The sequence below is a fragment of the Trachypithecus francoisi genome, unplaced genomic scaffold (genome assembly GCF_009764315.1).
Source record: "Trachypithecus francoisi isolate TF-2019V2 unplaced genomic scaffold, Tfra_2.0 Lachesis_group17, whole genome shotgun sequence".
Classification (NCBI taxonomy): domain Eukaryota; kingdom Metazoa; phylum Chordata; class Mammalia; order Primates; family Cercopithecidae; genus Trachypithecus; species Trachypithecus francoisi.
In genome coordinates this window covers 5,382,115-5,401,715 of record NW_022681462.1, presented here as the reverse complement: position 1 = coordinate 5,401,715, position 19,601 = coordinate 5,382,115, and the positions used below count along the sequence as shown (strand labels likewise).

The 19,601-nt window shown below is 40.6% G+C and overlaps 1 protein-coding gene across 10 annotated transcripts in view; it reads left to right on the top strand.

The window, feature by feature from the left end:
* The first annotated feature begins 709 nt into the window (after positions 1–709).
* CCDC88A (coiled-coil domain containing 88A) overlaps positions 710–19,601 on the top strand; it is a 139,469-nt gene continuing 120,577 nt past the window's right edge. For 9 of the 10 annotated variants that reach the window (XR_004443936.1, XR_004443931.1, XR_004443932.1 and 6 more), the window contains exons 1-2: positions 1,389–2,229; positions 2,326–2,426. Coding sequence is in view for 3 of the 10 variants with exons in the window: in XM_033239064.1 (XP_033094955.1) it covers positions 2,167–2,229; positions 2,326–2,426 (164 nt within the window). In the remaining 7 variants the exon portion in view is untranslated. Of the gene's footprint in view, positions 2,230–2,325; positions 2,427–19,601 lie in introns of all 10 variants that reach the window. The other variant, XM_033239061.1, reaches the window with a different exon arrangement.

Genomic DNA, 19,601 nt, shown 5'->3' with positions numbered 1-19,601 from the left:
AGACCATCCTGGCGAACACGGTGAAACCCCGTCTCTACTAAAAAATAAAAAAAATTAGCCGGGCGAGGTGGTGGGCTCCTGTAGTCCCAGCTACTCGGGAGGCTGAGGCAGGAGAATGGCATAAACCCGGGAGGCGGAGCTTGCAGTGAGCCGAGATCTGGCCACTGCACTCCAGCCTGGGCGACAGAGCGAGACTCCGTCTCAAAAAAAAAAAAAAGAAAGAAATCGTGCTGTTTCTTAATTGTGTGATGACAGAAACATTTTTACTGCTAATTTAAAATATATACTCTATGTAAATATTTATGTAATGTAAACATAGCACACATTATAAAACTATATTATCTTTTCTCAAAAAAGATTGTATTCTACATGCCCATTTTACCCCGGGAAAAAAAGTCTTTATTTTCCTTTTAAATGAGGAGTAACATTTGATTTTGCCAGGGAACTTAAAATTATGTCGAGGTTCCAGTCGTGCATGGCATGGAGATTTATGACAAATATGTAATCTGTGTATTTGTCACCCAACTTGGATGACTTCCAAATGTTTCTTCTTTGTAGTTCTTGATTTTGCTTGGGATTCCCCCCCACCCCGACCCCTCAATGGCCAAATAGAAAAAAACAAAACAAAACCAAAAAACAATGTCTATGTCACGTTTGCTCCAGTCAGGGAATACCAACGTGCTGACAGACAGCTCTGGTTTTTAAAAAATCTTACTATATGTCACTTGCAACTCTGAAGAACATTCATGCGTTAGTGGACTGGATTTGGAAGAAAAAAAAAGAAGGAGAAAAAACCCACCAAGTTGCGGCTCAAGTCCCTCTGCCATTTGCTGCAGTGAGTTTTCCTATTCCATTTTGCTGGGGGGAAGGCATGCTTTACAGAACACATCAAATTGTCCGAAAAAGGTTGTCTGCAACCCTCACGTTTAAAAGAGGATTTCTTTCCCTTTCCTTCACATATCAAGGAAGGCACTCGGGGAGGAAATAAACCATAATTAGGCATGAGCGAGCGAGCGAGCAGACAGACCCCTTGCTTTGCCTTCCCTGTCCCCGCCCCCCAAACCCTGGCAACCGTCCTGGGCGCAAGCGAGGAGCGGGGTGTCTCCCCAGCAGCTGCAGCAAAAGCGCGTCCACGACCGCGCCCGCCGCCAGGATCTGGGCGGCGGCGGGGCTAGCCCGGGGGCGCGCTCGCTCGGGAGCGCGCTCATGCAGCGGTTTTCTTCTCCCACAATCCAGAGGCAGCTGCGCGGGAGGGGCGGGGAGTCGGCGGAAGGATATCGGCGCGGAGGAAGCTGCGCGCTCCCTTTGACGGCGGCCTCCGGCATTGGCGGGCGGCTCTGGCGGGCGGCGAGGGGTGGGGTGTGATGCGGCACTGCGGTTCTGAGGCCGTTACTCCGGCTTCTCCATAGAGGGCGGAGGAGGCTGGAGCGCGGCGGTGATTTTGTGCCAGGGATTCCCAGAGAAGCGCTGAAAAGGCTGGCAGGGCTTAGGAAACTGGGGGGTTAGGGACACACATTCAAGCCCCCACCCCCGGGAGGGGAAGGGGGCTGGAGGCAAGGGGGCTGGGCGGCGGAGGGATGGTGTCTGTTCGGGGGGAAGGGGTGAGCCCTGCCTGTTGGTGCTGAGGGGCTGCGGGCAGTGGAGGCTCCGCGGGTCGAAAGCGGCTCCATGCCCATCGTTGGGTGGAACGTGTAGAGGTCGGAATGCCGAGGTCGAGTCTGGCGGCCCCTCGGAATCCTTAACGTGGTCTCTGTCTAACGTATTTCATTTAGCCCACGTTGGGATTAATTCATTGGGAGCAGTTTCGCTGGTCTGGCTCCTCCAGGAGCTGGACAACCTTGACGGGCTTTTTGTCTTGGGCTCCAGCCCCCTTTCCCTTCCTCCTCCTCCAGATGCCTTTTCTCTGCCCCTCCTCGCCCGGTACAGACATTTCCAGCGCAGGCTGCTGCTCGTGGTGTCGGTCGTCGAAGCCACTTCTTGGGATTTCGGCTTGTTTCCCTCTGGGGTGTTTTTTGAGGAGGGAGAGTGCCCCCCTCCTCCACGATGGGATTTTCCTCCCTTGCCGAAATGGACTTTCATTGATTTCTACTTACTTACACGTTTAGTGACCAATTCCCTAGGCGTATTTTTGTGGTAGTTCCTTTTTTCAAATACATACTCTGTAAAATGGAGAACGAAATTTTTACTCCCCTTCTGGAGCAGTTCATGAGCAGCCCCTTGGTCACTTGGGTAAGTGGGGTGTCCTTTATTGTATATTTTGCTGCATTATTTGTGGCTGCAGAGATGGAGGTGGGCGTTCATGTCGTGGTGATCCTTCTGTTCTAGGTTAAAACGTTTGGACCTCTGACTGCAGGAAATGGGACCAACCTTGATGAATATGTGGCTTTGGTGGATGGGGTGTTCCTGAACCAGGTCATGCTCCAAATGTAAGTTCTTCCTTCTTTCCTAGGTAACTTGTTTTCTTTGAGAAATACCATACGGTGAACTTTGAGACACGATGTTTTAAGCCCCTGATTTGCTTCATTGGCCAGAAAAATTCAGGTGGTTTAAGAATTAGATCTTGAAAGGAATGATAATGTTATGCGCTCAGCCCATTATCACAACCTAGGAATTCTACCTGTTAAAATTGTGATACTTTAGTTTTTCATTCTGTCAACCATGTATCGTCACTTGTCTTCAGTACTGAAATCCAAGCCACGTTGTGTCTTCTTTGATAATTTGGTAAAATAAGAGAGAGAATGAGAATCTGGTTTCCTAAGATAGGAAAAAAGACTTTACTGTGAAGTTACGTGCATTTGATGCAGAAATATTTCTTATTAACCTTTATATCTAGAAATAAGTGGCTCAAAATTTGAAACTCGTTAAGTAATAGCAGATTTCAGAAGAGAAAATTTGAAACAGTTCTGATTGGTGAGGACTCTTGCTGTAGTAAGTAATTTAAATGCCTGTAATAACTAAAGCTTGATGAGATGATTTATTGTGTGAATTATTAGGTTGCTTAATATTTTAGGGATCATTTTAAGGTATTCTTACAGGTTTTGAAATGCAAGTATCAAGTCTTAATAACAATTAGATAACGACTTACTGGGCAAATCTTTGTCTTTTGTGTTTATAATATTGGGTTTGTACTAAGTAGGAAAGTATGCTTTTGAGATGGAAATTGAATAGTGAAAGTGTATTGGTAGCTGGATTAGTAAAATTAAAACTCGGTTTTTATCCAATTACAGATATTGTAGCATACGTGCATTCTAAGTACGCTAATGTAGTTTATCAAACTGAATTTTTCAGTTGTGCTCAAAGTAATGCGTACTTAGGCTTATTTCTCTTTAATAGAATCTGATTGGAAGAGGTAGTTTGGAACTTTTATATGTATGGGAAATTGGTGTGTTATTAATAAATAGTTGTTATTAGAGAATAAGTCTGCCTTACTGCTCTGATAACCTTATCAAGTTTGTATTTTATTGATTTAGATTTTTATGTTTAAGACGGTAGAAGTCAAATCTATAAAAAATTGCTCTCTCGTTAACTTCTCTATGTGCTCAAAGAGATTTGTGGGCTGTTTTTCATGTACGTGTTGATCCAACAGGGAAGTATTGTACTATTATACATTTTCAACCAGTGTTTTATTTTCATAGGCACCCAAAGAAATATGTATGCTATCTGAATATGTATATATGTTTTCCTTAAGAAAGGAAAAAAGAGCATAAACATTATTTCCAGGGTTAGTAAATATATTTTTGACAGCTGTGTAATGGAATTATTTTTTATCCACAAAATATCTAACTATTTCCTAAGCAAAATGGTAGGATAATAAACTGACTTCTGTTTTGGGGAAACTACATGGCAGAAAGGGTAGCCATTACACTAGATATTCAGAACTTGTTCCCCTATGTCTCTTTATGTGCTTATTTTTAAACAGAAAATTTTGAATTTGTGTGCTAAAAAAAAAGTGTGTTCACAAAAATAGGGAAATATATTACTTTAGTTTTCCACTTTAATTTTATTTGAACGATTCTTTTTCCAAAAAAATTTGGGGTTTTTTTTGCATCCTAAATACTTAACTGAGGTGCTAAAAACAAATACATAAGTTTGTTTCCACTTCGAATGCAGTTTTATGCTTAAAAAATATATGTATATTTTGAAAATGATGGTATTCCAAAATAGTGGTTGCCAGGTTGCTGTTTTTCATGAGGGCTAGCTCCTTTCCAAACCACAAATCTGCTTCTGTATTTTCAGTTCCACCTCTCAGTTTCTTTAGATTTTTTTTTTTTTTTGGTGTCCTAATTCTGTTGTAAATGACCTATATAAATTAAAGGAAAAGAAAAGAAAAAAAGCATACTTTTGCTTTGTTTGAATAATTTGCTAAAATAAGATCAACACAAATTTATCTTAAATTATTTAACTGATAGGACAACAAAATATACGTTGTTTTAAAAGCTGTATTTTGCTAATTTTGAAGTCATTAGGATTTCTGTTAAGCACTTTACTTAGATTAATGTATGCTTTAATGTACTTTATTATAAAGTGTCAGTTGTTGTTGTAACTCTGTACCTAATAAATGTAAAAGTTAGGCCTAGTCTAATTTCTACAGTACATTTAGTTACAGAATTTGTGAGCAAGAACCCTTTGTAAATGAAACTATATATATATTTTCCATGTTTCTTGTGCTTGGAATTCGATGAGTGTCTTGGATCTGTGGGTTTGTAGTTTTTATCAAATTTAGAAAAGTTTCAGTCATTATCACTACAAATATATATATATGACCTCTTCACCCTTTTGAAAGTCCAATTACATATATACTAGTCGCTTTGATGTTGTCTTAAAACTTACTGATGTTTAATTCAATTTTCTTTCAGTCTTCTTTGTTTCATTTTGAATAGTCTGTTGTGATGTCTCCAAACTTATTAATCTTTTCTTCTACAATGTTTAGTCTGCTCTTGATCCCACCCACTGTATTTTTCATTTCATATAGCTTCATCTCTAGAAATTGTCTTGTATCTTCCATGTCTATGTTTTTCCTGCTCTGTCTTTTCTGTAGCTTCTTGAACATATGGAATACAGTTATAATTGGCTTAATGTCTATGTCTGCTAATTCTGTCTGTGTCATTTTGGGGTTGGTTTTGGTTGATTGATATTTCTCCCCGTTATGGATTCTGTTTTCTTTTGCATGCCTGGTGATTTTTTTTTTTTTTTATTTGATGCCAGACATTTGAAATTTTAACTTGTTTGGTGCTGGATATTTTTGTATTCCATTAAATACAAAAATCTTGAGCTTTGTTCTGGGATGCATTAAGTTACCTGAAAACAGTTTGATCTTTTGGGGACATGCTTTTAAGATTTGTTAGGCAGTACCACTTTGTCACACTGTTGAGGCAAAACCCCTCCGAATACTCTAGCTGGTGGGAACAGGACCTACTTGGTGGTGTTCGCTCTCAATCTTTTTGGTGGTTCTTTCACTATCTTTGGGTTGTTTCCTCACACTTACATTCTGATAAGTACTCAGACTTGAGGGATACCCTTTGCAGATCTTTCTCACTGTGCAGCTCTCTTAAGTACTCTGCCCTGTGTACTTTAGCTACCTTGCTGTCACCTTTAGCTACCTTGCTGTCTCCAGACTCAGTTCTGTCTCCTCAGCTCACTCCATTGTGCTCTGTCTGGATTCCCCTCTTCCTGTTCTGTGGCCTGGAAACTCTTTCAAGGCTGTAATGCTGGAGCAGTTATTGGATTCATGCTTGTTTCCCATCTATTGGGGATCACTGTCTTTTGTTGCCTGATGTACAATGTCTTGAAAAATGTTTTATGTATTTTGTCTTTTTTCCCCCCCAGTTGTTTCAGGGAGGAGGGCAAATTAGGTCTCTGGCCACCAGTAAAAATATGTTTGTATACTTTTTTTTTTTCAAGATGGGGTCTTGCTATGTTGCCCAGGCTGGAATATGTGATCATAGTGCACTGTGGCTTCAAACTCCTGGGCTCAGGCCATCCTCCCACCCTAGACACCTGAGTAGCTGGGACCGCAGGCACGTGCACCACAATGCCTGGCTGTTTATATACTTTTAATTACATTTTTGCTCTGCTAGTCTTATATTATTGCTTTTAGATGTAACATGTACTTTTGTTATAGGAACTTTTTTTTTTTTTGAAACGGAGTCTCGCTCTGCACCCAAGCTGGAGTACAGTGGCTTGATCTTGGCTCACTGCAAGCTCCACCTCCTGGGTTCATGCCGTTCTCCTGCCTCAGGCTCCTGAGTAGCTGGGGCTACAGGCACCCACCACCACGCCTGGCTGATTTTTTGTATTTTTTTTAGTAGAGACGGGGTTTCACCATGTTAGCCAGGATGGTCTCGATCTCCTGACCTCGTGATCCGCCTACCTCGGCCTCCCAAAGTGCTGGGATTACAGGCGTGAGCCACCGTGCCTGGCCAGGAACCTTATTATATAAGTTTTTTCACCTTAAATGTTTATTAAGACTAAGAAAATTGATTAATTTAATGACTCTGGTGTTGCCGTTTTGCACCCAGACTCTGCAAGTGAAGAGCTAACTTCTTCACGACACTGTTTACTGACTCTGCCTCACAATTTTGAAGTCTGTTCACTGACTTGGGATTTACTGTATTCAGAGATGAATCCTGAATTTCATTGAGTAGCTTTTTGAATCAAATAATCTCTGTAAGAACTTGTAACATGACATCAATCCTCTTTAACTAATGGGAAGGAAGAGGGAAGCTATTTAGAGATCTGGAATGATGGGCCAGCCCTTCTGTACCGCTATAGGGCATTTTCCTACTTCAGTGGATTGAAATCTTTTTTCTTTATTGTTACTTACCAGTTGTAGGGCTTGGTGACAGTGAAGTAGAAATAATTGTTTTCCTGTTTAAGATGTTGTTTAGTTCTGGAGCCAGTTTTGAATATTACTTGCTGTGAGTTTTTAAGGAATTTGTGACATTGTAGTTAATTTCATACTCCTAAAATTTTAAAAACGTGCAATTCGTATTACCCAAATGGTTGAAAATATGGATGTCTTAGGGAGGGTTTTAAGTACTGAGAAAATTGTTAATAGTATCAGAACAGTATTTGGAATTATTATTTATGATCCAAACCCACTAGATAATTATAGAGAACTATACTTGGAACACTTGGTAATTGTGATATGCTTGTTACAGCCTTTCTTTTCCTTTAGAATCTTGGGTTTGAAGGGACTTCAGAAGTCACCTCCTGTTTTTTTTGTTTGTTTGTTTTTTTGGTTTTTTTTGGAGACAGGGTCTTGCTCTGTTGCCCAGGCTGTAGTGCAGGGGCATGATTACCGCTCACTGCAGCCTTCACCTCCCGGGCTCAAGCTATTCTCCCACCTTAGCCTCCCAAGTACCTGGGACCACAGACACGCACTATCACGCCTGACTAATTTTTGTGGTTTTTGTAGCGATGCAGTTTCACTATGTTGCCCAGGCTGGTCTCAAGCGATCCACCCACCTCAGCCTCCCAAAGTGCTGGAATTACAGGTGTGAACCAGCCTGACTCTTTGCTTGACTCTATTGACTAGCCTTTGAGTTTCCTGAAGCCAGGGACTCTTATCTTTTGTCTCTGTATTCCTAGGGCAGTGCTTGACAAACAGTAGGTTCTTGCTGTATTTCTGTTGAATGATTGAATAATAGAGCCATGTGTAGTAAAGTAGAATGAGTTTGGACCTTATGTTAGATAGACTTGGGTTCAGTTCTATCTGTGCTACTTATTGTGAACGTAACATCTCCAAATTACAGTTCCTACATTTATAAGATGGGAGATAATGTTTCCTTCCTGGTGGGGAAGGATTATCTCTACTAAGACAGGGACAGATATGTCTATTTTCTGTTTTGTTGACCCACTATATCCCCAGTCCTGTTTGCTGTCATTATTATTATCTTGTGCTATACTATATCTAGCTACTTATGGTTCCTCAAGTAAATCATGATAGTTCACAGCTTAGTTTTTTTGTTCATTTGTTTTTGAGGCAGGATCTCACTTTGTCACCCAGGCTAGACTGCAGTGGCACAATCTCAGCCCACTGCAACGTCAAACTCCTGGGCTTAAGCAATCCTCCCACCTCAGCTTCCCAAGCAGCTGGGACTGCAGGCATGTGCTACTGCACTTGGCTAATTTTTAAAATTTTTTTTGTAGAGGACAGGTATCACTTTTTTGCGCAGGCTGGTCTTGAATTCCTGGGCTCAAGTGATCCTCCCACCTCAGCTTCCCAAAGTGGCTGGCATTACAGGCATGAGCCACTGAGCCTGGCCTATAGCTTAGTTTTGTATGATCTCTGTTAGTGTCACCTCTATATAGCTGTATGATCTTTAGTAAGTTACTTAATTTGTAAGTGGGATAAAAGTCACAGGATTATTATGAGAATCAAATAGAATAATGTATGTACAATGCTTAACGTATAGAAAGTGTCCAATAATGTTAGCTCTTTATTGTTTTATTTATATTATTATCATTAGAATTATTTTCCTCTAGAGCAGTGGTCCCCAACCTTTTTGGCACCAGGAACTGGTTTCATGGAAGACAATTTTTACATGGACTAAGGCTGAGGGGAGATGGTTTCAGGATGAAACTGTTTCACCTCAGATCATCAGCCTTTATATTCTTATGAGGAGCATGCAACCTAGATCCCTCACATGTGCAGTTCACAATAGGGTTTGTGAGAATCTAATGCCTTCGCTGATCTGACAGGAGGCGGAGCTCAGGCAGTAATGCTTGCTGGCCCACCACTCATCTCCTGCTGTGTGGCTTTCCTAACAAGGCATGGACCCAATCGATGGCCCAGGGATTAGGGACTCCTGCTCTAGACTATGCTTACCCTTTTCTTTGACTAACCAATTCCTGCTCTTCCTTTAATACCTTGTGAAGTCCCCAGGCAGAGTTGTTTTCTTGCTTATGATTCTGAAGTACCTTCACCTGAGTAGCTATTGCTCTGCTTTATTACTGTTTAGGGCTAGATGTTTTGTCTCATATATTGCTAGCACCTAACCTAGTACTTAGCATGTATCACCAGCACCTAGCATAGAAGTTGGCATGTCGTAAGTTGTAAGTAAATGTTGAAGAACTAAGTGAAGATAGCTATAATTGTATTAATTTTCAAAATTTTGAGAATACTTTCTAGTTTTAGTACTGTAGAATTTAGTTTATTTTTTTAGTTTGTCTTCTATTTCTCCTTTTCATTTGTTCTCTCTCTGTCCCCGTATTTGTTTTAATTACCTTTATTGTGTATTTTTCCCATCTATGTTGTATCTCCTTTGAGGCAAGGTGATTGGAACAAGATTTCATGGTCCATGGTTTTTTACAGTATTAGAGTATAGAGTGCTTTCAGTTTGGTTTCCAGTAACTTTCCTGTCCAATATGTTGTGGGTTTTTTTGTTGTTGTTTGTTTGTTTTTTGAGACGGAGTCTTACTCTGTCACCTTGGTTGGAGTACAGTGGCGTGATCTCGGCTCACTGCAACCTCCTCCTCCGAGGTTCAACTGATTCTCCTGCCTCAGCCTCCTGAGTAGTTGGGATTACAGGTGCCCACCACCATACCTGGCTAAGTTTTGTATTTTTAGTAGAGACAGGATTTCACCATGTTGGCCAGGCTGGTCTCGAACTCCTGACCTCAAGTGATCTGCCCGCCTCAGCCTCCCAAAATCTCATGCTAGGATTACAGGCGTGAGCCACCGCACCTGGGCCATGTTGAGATTTTTTTGTCTACAGCTTTGTATTGGACTGTCTTCAAGAAAAGTCCATCATGATTGCCTTGTTCTCAGTATGATTCATATTTAGTTAAACTACAGAAATGATGAGAACCTAGAGAAGAACAGGTGAACTAGATGTTATACATGAGAGTATATTTAAATTTTTTAACTGAAAATTTTATCTTAATATATATTACAGGAAACTAGTTCTCACAGGATAAATGGAAAGGAAGACCAATTCTTTCAGTAGGACACCAGTTGACTTTTAGGATCCATGAAACAGTTTGATACCATTCTAGGCATGAAGTTTTCAATATTTAGAAATAGTATTTGAGATTATACTTGGTATTGGGACATCTGTATAATACTTAATTTATTAATTAGTAAACTGGCTGCTTTTGGAGAGTCAGAGTGGTAGGAGGGCAAAAACAAAAACATGGACTTGAAAGTTTAAATCCTCAATCAGTCATTTAATATTTAGCTAGTTATTGAAATTGGAAAATTACTTGAAATGTTCTCTTTATTCCTGATTCTATTTTTATGCCTTCTTAGATCTATTTTGCTAGTTTAATAATCTTTCTTTTTTTTTTTTTTTCTTTGAGACAGGGTCTCTGTCTGTTGCCCAGACTGGAATGTAGTGGCGAAATCTTGGTTCACTGCAACTTCTGCATCCTGGGCTCAAGCAATCCTCTCACCTCAGCCTCCTGAGTAGCTAGGACTACTACCATGGCTGGCGAATTTTCTTTTCTTTGCTTTTTTTTTTGTAGAGGCAGAGTTTTGCCATGTTGTCCACACTGGTCTCAATCTCCTGGGCTCAAGCAGTCCACCACCTCAGCCTCCCAAAATACAGAGATTAGAGGCGTGAGCCACTGTGCCTGGCCTAGTTTAATAAAAATTGATGGATAAAACTCATTAACTTCACTCTGAGTGAGAGGAGATCTGCCCCTAACATTTGTAAGATCCAGGATAAGCATTCATTTACCACAATAGGCCTAAATATTTAAAGCTTATAAACCAGGCCAGCAAATCATTAACTATATTCTAGTCTTTTCTCTTGATAAATATACCTTCATAATGACTTGAAAGGTTCAAATTTAAAATCTGTGGAATTTAGAATTCATAAATTCACAGTTTTGCAGCAGAATGTGGTTAAGCCCAACATCCTTCCCCCATCCCTGGCTCTTTCTGGCACCACAAAGAGGTCTCATGTACATGCTGTGAACACCTTGCATGCATGCACAAGGTCTAAGCTCTTGTACTCCCATCCCCAAACAAGTACTCCTTGGCCCAAGGGTGTACACAAGTGTGGCACAGTCTATTCTAAGGACAGACCTAGGAAAGAGGCCTGTGTGGGCCCTGAAATTGAGTTAAAAGTGTTTGGGCAAGAAATTGCAAAGTTCTGGGTACCTGGAGTGTCATTTAAAAGTGGGGAGGTAGGCCAGGCATGGGGGCTCACGCCTGTAATCCCAGCATCTTGGGTGGCCGAGGCCGGTGGATCACTTGAGATCAGGAGTTCAAGATCAGCCAGGCCAACATGGTGAAACCCCGTCTCTACTAAAAATACAAAAATTAGCTGAGCATGTTGGCAGACCCCTGTAATCCCGGCTACTCGGGAGGCTGAAGCAGAAGAATCGCTTGAAGCTGGGAGGCGGAGGTTGCAGTGAGCCACGATGGCGCCAATGCACTCCAGCTTGGGTGACAGTGAGACTCTGTCTCAAAAAAAAAAAAAAAAAAAAAGGAGGTATATAGGCACATACCCCTGTTTACGTGGGCTCCTTTCCCAGTGGAAGCATGTGGGCCGAGGAGGGCCAGAGTGGGACTCAGGGCAGAGCTCTTTCTTGTCAGGATCTAAAGTGTAATACTCGGTGAAAGGGATGAAGGGCTAGTTCCTTCGAAGATCAATTAATATGGGAGTAGTTTCTAAGTGCTTAAACTGTGTAACAAACTGCTAGATGCTGGGAATAGGATGCTTTGCCCACGATAAGGGGGAGGTGCATGTAAACAAATTGCAATGTGGTATCTGTGCCATGATAAGGAATTATGTTCTTGAGACAGTGTTCGCACAGAAAGGGAAGTAATGATTTACATGGAGGAAAGGCTTCTTGGAGGAGCTGTTTGAGCTGGACGTGAGAGCTCCGTAGGAGAAATCAGGCTGAACAGGAGTCATAAGCAGTGGGAGAGTGGAAGGAAGGACATTTTAAGCAAAGAAAATAGCATGAAAAAGAGGCATGAAGATGTAAATAACGGTGGAGGAATTAGGTTTGAGAAAAGTGGAAACATTTTACAAGGCTGCTAAGAGGAAATCACAAAGAGTGTCAGTTAAAGATGAATACAAGTATTGTCATGCAGGGTTGATGGCTTATTTGAGATTTGGAAACCACACATTTGTAGTTGAGCCAGTGAGCATGGTTGACTAGCCAGTAATGCTTAACTGCTCAGAAACTGACAAAAATACCTGTAGAATTTATTCAGAATTCTGAATAAACAGACGTGGGATGAGAGAAAAAACAGACTACAGATTCTTAGCTGAATAGTTGAATAATAATGTGTGAGCATTAAAGTGAGGAAGAAAGCAAAGATCAGGAGGAAGCTTAGAGATTAAAGGTTGTGTTACTGGAAAGGGGTCCCAGTCCAGACCCCAAGAGAGGGTTCTCTTGGGCAAGAAAGAATTTAGGGCGAGTCTATAAAGTGAAAGCAGGTTTATTAAGAAAGTAGAGGAATATAAGTATGGCTGTTCCACAGGCAGAGCAGCCATGAGGGCTGCTGATTGCCCATTTTTGTGGTTATTTCTTGATGATATGCCAAACAAGGGGTGGATTATTCATGCCTCCCCTTTTTAGACCATATAGGGTAACTTCCTGCCATTGCCGTGGCATTTGTAAACTGTCATGGCACTGGTGGGAGTGTAGCAGTGAGGACGACCAGAGGACACTCTTGTCAGCATCTTGGTTTTGGTGGGTTCTGGCCAGTTTCTTTACTGCAACCTGTCTTGTCAGCGGGGTCTTTATGACCTGTATCTTGTGCCAACCTCCTATCTCAACCTGTGACTTAGAATGCCTCACCGGCTAGGAATGAAGCCCAGCAGGTCTTAGCTTTATTTTACCTAGCCCCTATTCAAGATGGAATTGCTGTGGTTCAGACGTCTCTGAGAGTTGTAATAAGAATGAAGGAAGAGTAGGTTAGAAGTGAGGGCATGAGAGAGGGTGAAAAGATAGGAGGTCAAGGTCAAAGTAGATTTTCAGAATTTGAGATTTTGGAGGTTGCAGTTCTGAATAGTGATTAGGACTATGATTAGACAATACTAATGGGTGGATAAAATAGAATAAAATGAAGATAAGTAAAGTTGAGTAGGAACTTTCTTCCTTGTTTTTTTTTTTTTTATGAGACTGTGATCTCTTGATTTCACGCTAGAGGTAGAAGTTAGTATTTTGAATTAAAGAAAGCTGGGGCCAGGCGCGGTGGCTCACACCGGTAATCCCAGCACTTGGGGAGGCTGACGCCGAGACAGGTGGATCACCTGATGTCAGGAGTTCGAGACCAACCAGGCCAACATGGTGAAACCCCATCTCTACTAAAAATAAAAAAATTAGCTGGGCATGGTGGTGAGTGCCTGTAATCCCAGCTACTCGGGAGACTGAGGCAGGAGAATTGCTTGAACCTGGGAGGTGGAGGCTGTAGTGAGCTGAGATCATGCCACTGCACTACAGCCTGGAAGATAGAGCAAGACTCTGTCAAAAAAAAAAAATTTAAACTAGAAAGCTGAGCAGTATAATTAGTGGGGAAGACAAAAAAGGTCATTGTTTATAACACTTTATTTTATTTTATTTTATTTATTTATTGTTTGAGACAGAGTCTTCCTCTGTCACCCAGACTGGAGTGCAGTGGTACAATCTCGGCTCACTGCAACCTTTGCCTCCCGGGTTCAAGCAATTCTCCTGCGTCAACCTTCCTGGTAGCTGGGATTATAGGCACCCACCAGCATGCCCGGCTAATTTTTGTATTTTTAGTAGAGACGGGATTTCACCATGTTGGCCAGGCTGATCTCGAACTCCTGACATCAGGTGATTCACCTGTCTCGGCCTCCTAAAGTGCTGGGATTACAGGCATGAGCCATCATGCCCAGCCCACAACTTTTTATATTAACATAGTCCTTACATTAAAAATCAAACTTTGTGAGGTAGCTCAGTAGTCCTTCATGAAAAATTTTTAGATAGTGTATTCTTTTTTTTTTTTTGAGACGGGGTCTTGCTCTGTTGCCCAGGCTGGAATGCAGTGGCATGATCACAGCTCACTGCATCCTTGACCTCCCAGTCTCAGATGATCCTCCCACCTCAGCTTCCTGAATAGCTGGGACTATAGGTGTGTGTCACCATGCCTGGCTAATGAAGATTTTTTTTTGTAGAGATGGGGTCCTACTTTGTTTCCTAGGTTGGTCTTGAACTCCTGGGCTCAAGCAATCCTCCTGCCTTGGTCTCCCAGAGTCCTGGGGTTATAGGCATTAGCCACTGTGCCTGGCCTGTATTCTTAATGTGACTGATTTTCCTAGTGAAGGCTAGGAAAAAAGTTGAACTTCACGTTATTATCGATAACATAACTATTAATGTCTCCTTTCCCTGGGTGGTGAAGGACCAAGGAAGTTGGTTTAGTTTTAGATGTTAGATACTAGTCTTTGATTTTTTTTTTTTTTTTTTTTCATTTGAGACAGGGTCTTACTCTGTCACCCAAGCTGGAGTGCAGTGGTGTGATCACAGCTCACTGCAGCCTCTGCCTCCTGGGATCAAGCGAGTCTCATGCCAAAACTTCACGAGTAGCTGGGATTACAGTTGTACACCACCATACCCGGCTAATTATTCTTTGGTATTTTTAGTAGAGACGGGGTTTTTCCATGTTGGCCAGGCTGCTCTCCAACTCTTCACCTCAAGTGATCAGCCTGCCTCAGCCTCCCAAGTGCTGGGATTACAGGTGTGAGCCACCATGCCCGGCCACTAGTCCTTGATTAAGACCTGAACTACTACAAAGTAGTGGAGGATGAGAATTTACAGGGAAATACCAATGGAAAGACAAAACCCCTAATCCATGGTTTAAAAGGTGAACTGTAGTAATATCCCAGTTAACTTGAATAATTAGGGAAAATGGGGTGAGTTTTCTCATATTTGAAGGTTAACTTAATTTTTTCCAGCTCCTTATTTCATATATTTGCAAATCAATTAGACTGTATTTCCACCTTTGCAAATAGAATATACATGTAATGATTCAGAATTTGTATTTTTTTTTTTTTTTTTTGTCCTGAGACAGAGTCTCGCTCTGTTGCCCAGGCTACTGGAGTGCAGTGGCCTGATCTTGGCTCACTGTAACCTTCACCTCTCTGATTCAAGCGATTCTCCTGCCTCAGCCTTCTGAGTTGAGTTGCTGGGACTATAGGGCGTGCCACCATGCCTGGCTAATTTTTTGTATTTTTAGTAGAGACAGGGTTTCACCATGTTAGCCAGGATGGTCTCGATCTCCTGACCTTGTGATACGCCTGCCTCAGCCTCCCAAGTGCTGGGATTACTTTTTTTTTTTTTTTTTTTTAACTTAAGTATAGCAGCAACCTTTTTGGCAGTAGGGATCATTTTCATGGAGGACAATTTTTTTCATGGACCAGGGCGGGGGGCATTAGATTCTCATAAGGAATGGGCAACCTAGGTCTCTCGTATGGCAGTTCACAGTAGGGTTCGTGCTCCTAAGAGAATCTGTTGCTGCCGCCAGTCTGACAGGAGGCGGAGCTCAGGTGGTAAAGCTCACCTGCCCACTGCTCACCTCCTGCCGTGCAGACTGGTTCCAGACAGGCCACGGCCCTGGACTAGTCCTTGGCCCAGGGGTTGGGGACCCCGAAGCATAGTACTGAATGTGTATACTGACTAAGACAAACCTGTAGTTAATAGTGAATGATCCCAAGCAGGTATTTGAAAACAAATCTCTGGTTATTAGGTTGCTTTTTTTCTTCTTCTTCTTTTTTTTCATTAATCTGTATGGGTTTCATGTTTCTTTTGAGAGAGAGAGTGTGCTGAGAGAGTGAGTTGTGCAGGCATGTGAACTGAAATAAATTAGGGAGCCCCGATGTCTAGAAGTTAGGTTTGGCCCTGAAGGTATGGTTAGTCAGGGAAACCTATCTGTGAAGGAAGTTAGATTTGATTTAAACCTTGAAAGGTGACTGGACTTGGATAGCTATCCATGAGGAGAGGAGGGTATTTTAGGCCAAGGAAGCATTTTGGGGGGAAAGCATACTGCACGTATGATTTGGGAAATGGTGAAGAGACTAGCCTTAGTGGAGGAACCAAGTTGAGGAATAGTACAATACAGTATTTTAAAATCTTAGGTCATTTGTTCCTTTGCCTTTTAAAAACTATTTAGTGGCTGGGCGCGGTGGCTCACGCCTGTAATCCCAGAACTTTGGGAGGCTGAGGTGGGCGGATTACCTGAGGTCAGTTTGAGACCAGCTTTGCCAACATGGTGAAACCCCATCTCTACTAAAAATACAAAGATTAGCTGGGCGTGGTGGCACATGCTTGTAACCCCAGCTACTCGGGAGGCTGAGGCAGGAGAGTTACTTGAACCCGGGAGGCAGAGGTTGCAGTGAGCCGAGATCACACCACTGCACTCCAGCCTGGCTGACAGAGCGAGACTCTGTCTCGAAAAAATGACTCTTTTGCTAAATTGGAGGTCCCCAAAACAGTTTGTTTCTCATGGACCATTTGTAGAACATGACTGCAAGTTTTGTTAACTTGTCTATTAATAATTCCTTACCTTTCTGTATGTGTATCTTTCCTCTAACTTGGTTCATCGCATCTTGAATGTATGTGTGGCTATTTTTTGTCTTCTATTTTACTTTTTATTATATTTCTAATTAATTTTTGTTTGTCTTAGGGCTTTTGTAATAGGTATCTATTATTTTGCCTTTAATTGGTGGGTCTATAATGAAGTTAGCGTTGATCCATTTGGAGCACTTTTCTGGTACACTGAAAAAGACAAACGAATATTGCGGTAATCTTATTCATATACTTAGAGTTGTCCTGTGTGGGAACTTTTAAAAAAAAATCAGAGAAATTGGTGATTGGAAAAAAGATTTTCTTACCAAATTTAAAAACTGCTTGCTTAAGGTAAGTTTCCATGACTAAATTTAATTCATTAATTAGAAGAGATTTTCTTTGGGATTTTTTTCTCATTTTAAAGGGCTTTCTTCTCAAAAATGAAAGTCACCCATAATTAATACTTGTCACCCATAATTAATCAAGTGAACTATTTAAATTACCTTAGGAGGGGAGTACAGATTAAGAGGCCTTACTATACTGAATTGATAGTATGGGAGTGAAAGCTGTAGTAGGTAAGTCTGTCACTGATCAAGGGAAATACCTGACTGTGTATCAGCTCACTTTGGAATTTCTTGAGTCTCTAGGCCTAAGTAGATCTGGAGCAATTACTACTCTAGAATACTGATTAAAACCAACTTCTGTGACCCAATCTTAGGACTTAGGGACGATGGGTAAAATGTTCCATCACAGATCAGTGCTGTCCATTGAATCTATAAACAGCCTTCTTTTGTTTCAGTTACTGGTCATGAGGTTGGCAACCATATAAGTGAATGTTCTAGATTAGCATAATATTAAGTCCCCAGGTCTCTATACCAACAACAGGAATTGAATTACCTAATACAGTAGTTCTCAAATAAGATCAGACCCCTGCTAGGACAGAGATTCCTTCAAGGTTGTCTGTCAGGTCAGAATTATTTTCATAATAATACTAAGATATCCTTTGCCTTTTTGTGTGTGTTGCTAAAGCACTGATGGTGCAAAAGCAGAGATTAGTAAAACTGCTGACATTTTAGTATGAATCAAGGAATTGTACCAAATTGTATGGGCAATCATTGTATTTTTCTCATTATATACTTATATATAAATAAACCTAGTTTCACCATGTCCTTGATGAAGCAGTAAAAGTTATTTTGTTGGGTCTTGACCCTTGAATCTTTTTAACATTCTGCGGGCAAAATGGGAACCATATATAATGTTCTTGCTCGATGATTATCTCAAGAAAAGGTATTCGTGATTTTTGAGTTGCAAGGTTGAAGTAGTCCCTGTTTTTTGGAACACCATTTTTATTTGAAAGAATGACAGACAAACTGGTTGTTAATACTTGAGTACTGGGCAGACAGTTCCTCAGAAATGAATAAAGTGAGCCTGTCACTTCAGGGAAAACAACTGGTTGTTGTCAATGATGAAATTTGATTTATAGAAAACATGGGCTTGACAGTTACTCAATATTTAAAGACTTTTCTGATGAGATTGGAGGTGATATTAATGAATGTGTTTTGGTTTTTGTTTGTTTGTTTTTTTAAGACGGAGTCTTGCTCTGTTGCCCAGACTGGAGTGCAGTGGCTTGATCTCAGCTCACTGCAAGCTCCGCTTCCCAGTTCACACCATTCTCTTGCGTCAGCCTCCAGAGTAGCTGGGATTACAGGTGCCTGCCACCATGCCCGGCTAATTTTTTGTATTTTTAGTAGAGACAGGGTTTCACCGTGTTAGCCTGGATGGTCTCCATCTCCTGACCTCATGATCCACCACCCTCAGCCTCCCAAAGTGTTGAGATTATAGGCATGAGCCACCGTGCCTGGCTGTTGTTTTTTTTTTAAAGTAATAAAATGTGCTGACATTTGGAAGATCTGTATAATTCAGAGAACCAATAATTTCTACATGACCAATGAATGATGTTAAGAAGTTATGCACACATAATTAAAAGATCCATTGAATGTGCCAGATAGACCAATGGATTTTAATGTAAAACAGAGAAAGAAAAGTTCATTGATATTCAGATTCCACATTGCACTTAACCTTTAAGAAATAACCTTTACCGGATTTTGGTAATATCAAAGAAGAATATCAATAATTGTGTGAATGTGCCAATCATAATTTTCCTTTTTCTAATTACATACTTGTGTGAAGTCATATTTCTTATACTTAAAGCAAAAACAATGTATCGCAGCGCACTGAATGCAGAAGCAGGTTTAAGAATACAGGTGTATTCTATTAAGCCAAACACTGAGATTTGCAAAGAAGTGAAAGAATGTTATTTCCCACTAAAATGTTATGTTTTGAAAAAGTTATAAAAATGTTCTTTATGTTAACAAACACTGTTATGTTTAGGTGAATTAATATTTTAAAAAATTCTTTATTTTAAATTTTAATATAGTAAATATAGGTAGATATAATCCACATAAACAAAAGCTCTTTGGGAATCTGCAGTAATTTTTTAAGAGTAAAAAGGGGTTCTGAAACCAAAAGTTAAAAAACTGCTAACTTAATATTTGAAGGGCTAAGTTGACTTATTCTAATAAATAAAGGGTGGGTTCAGCCATTTTATTAAGTTTAGATGAAACTGAAGTAAAGTATATGTATAGTACTGGATTTTAATTATTTTTGTGTCCATTTGCAGTTTTTAAATTAAAGCATTACTTCTGTTTGCTAAATCAGTGAATATCATGCTTTACTGCTAGCTTAATCTTGGACTAACTAGAAAATGTCATAGATTTTCCAACTTTTGAAAAGGTAACTTAATGTGTCCAAAATTATGCGAACAAAAACATGAAAGACTGTGTCTGTAATCTCTGTACGGTAATTATATGTCACGTACCTCTCCAAGAATGACCTGTTCAGTCAGTGTGAAGATCAAGATAGTTAATATATGTGAAAATATTCTGTAGATAGGTAAAAGCTTTTATTAATATTAGACTTGTTGGCTGTCATGCAAAGTAATTGAATTTATAAAAGTGGGAAGAAATTGAGTTGAAGGAATATATATATATATATATATATATATATATATATATTTGTTTTTTTGAGACAGAGTCTTGCTCTCTCATCCAGGC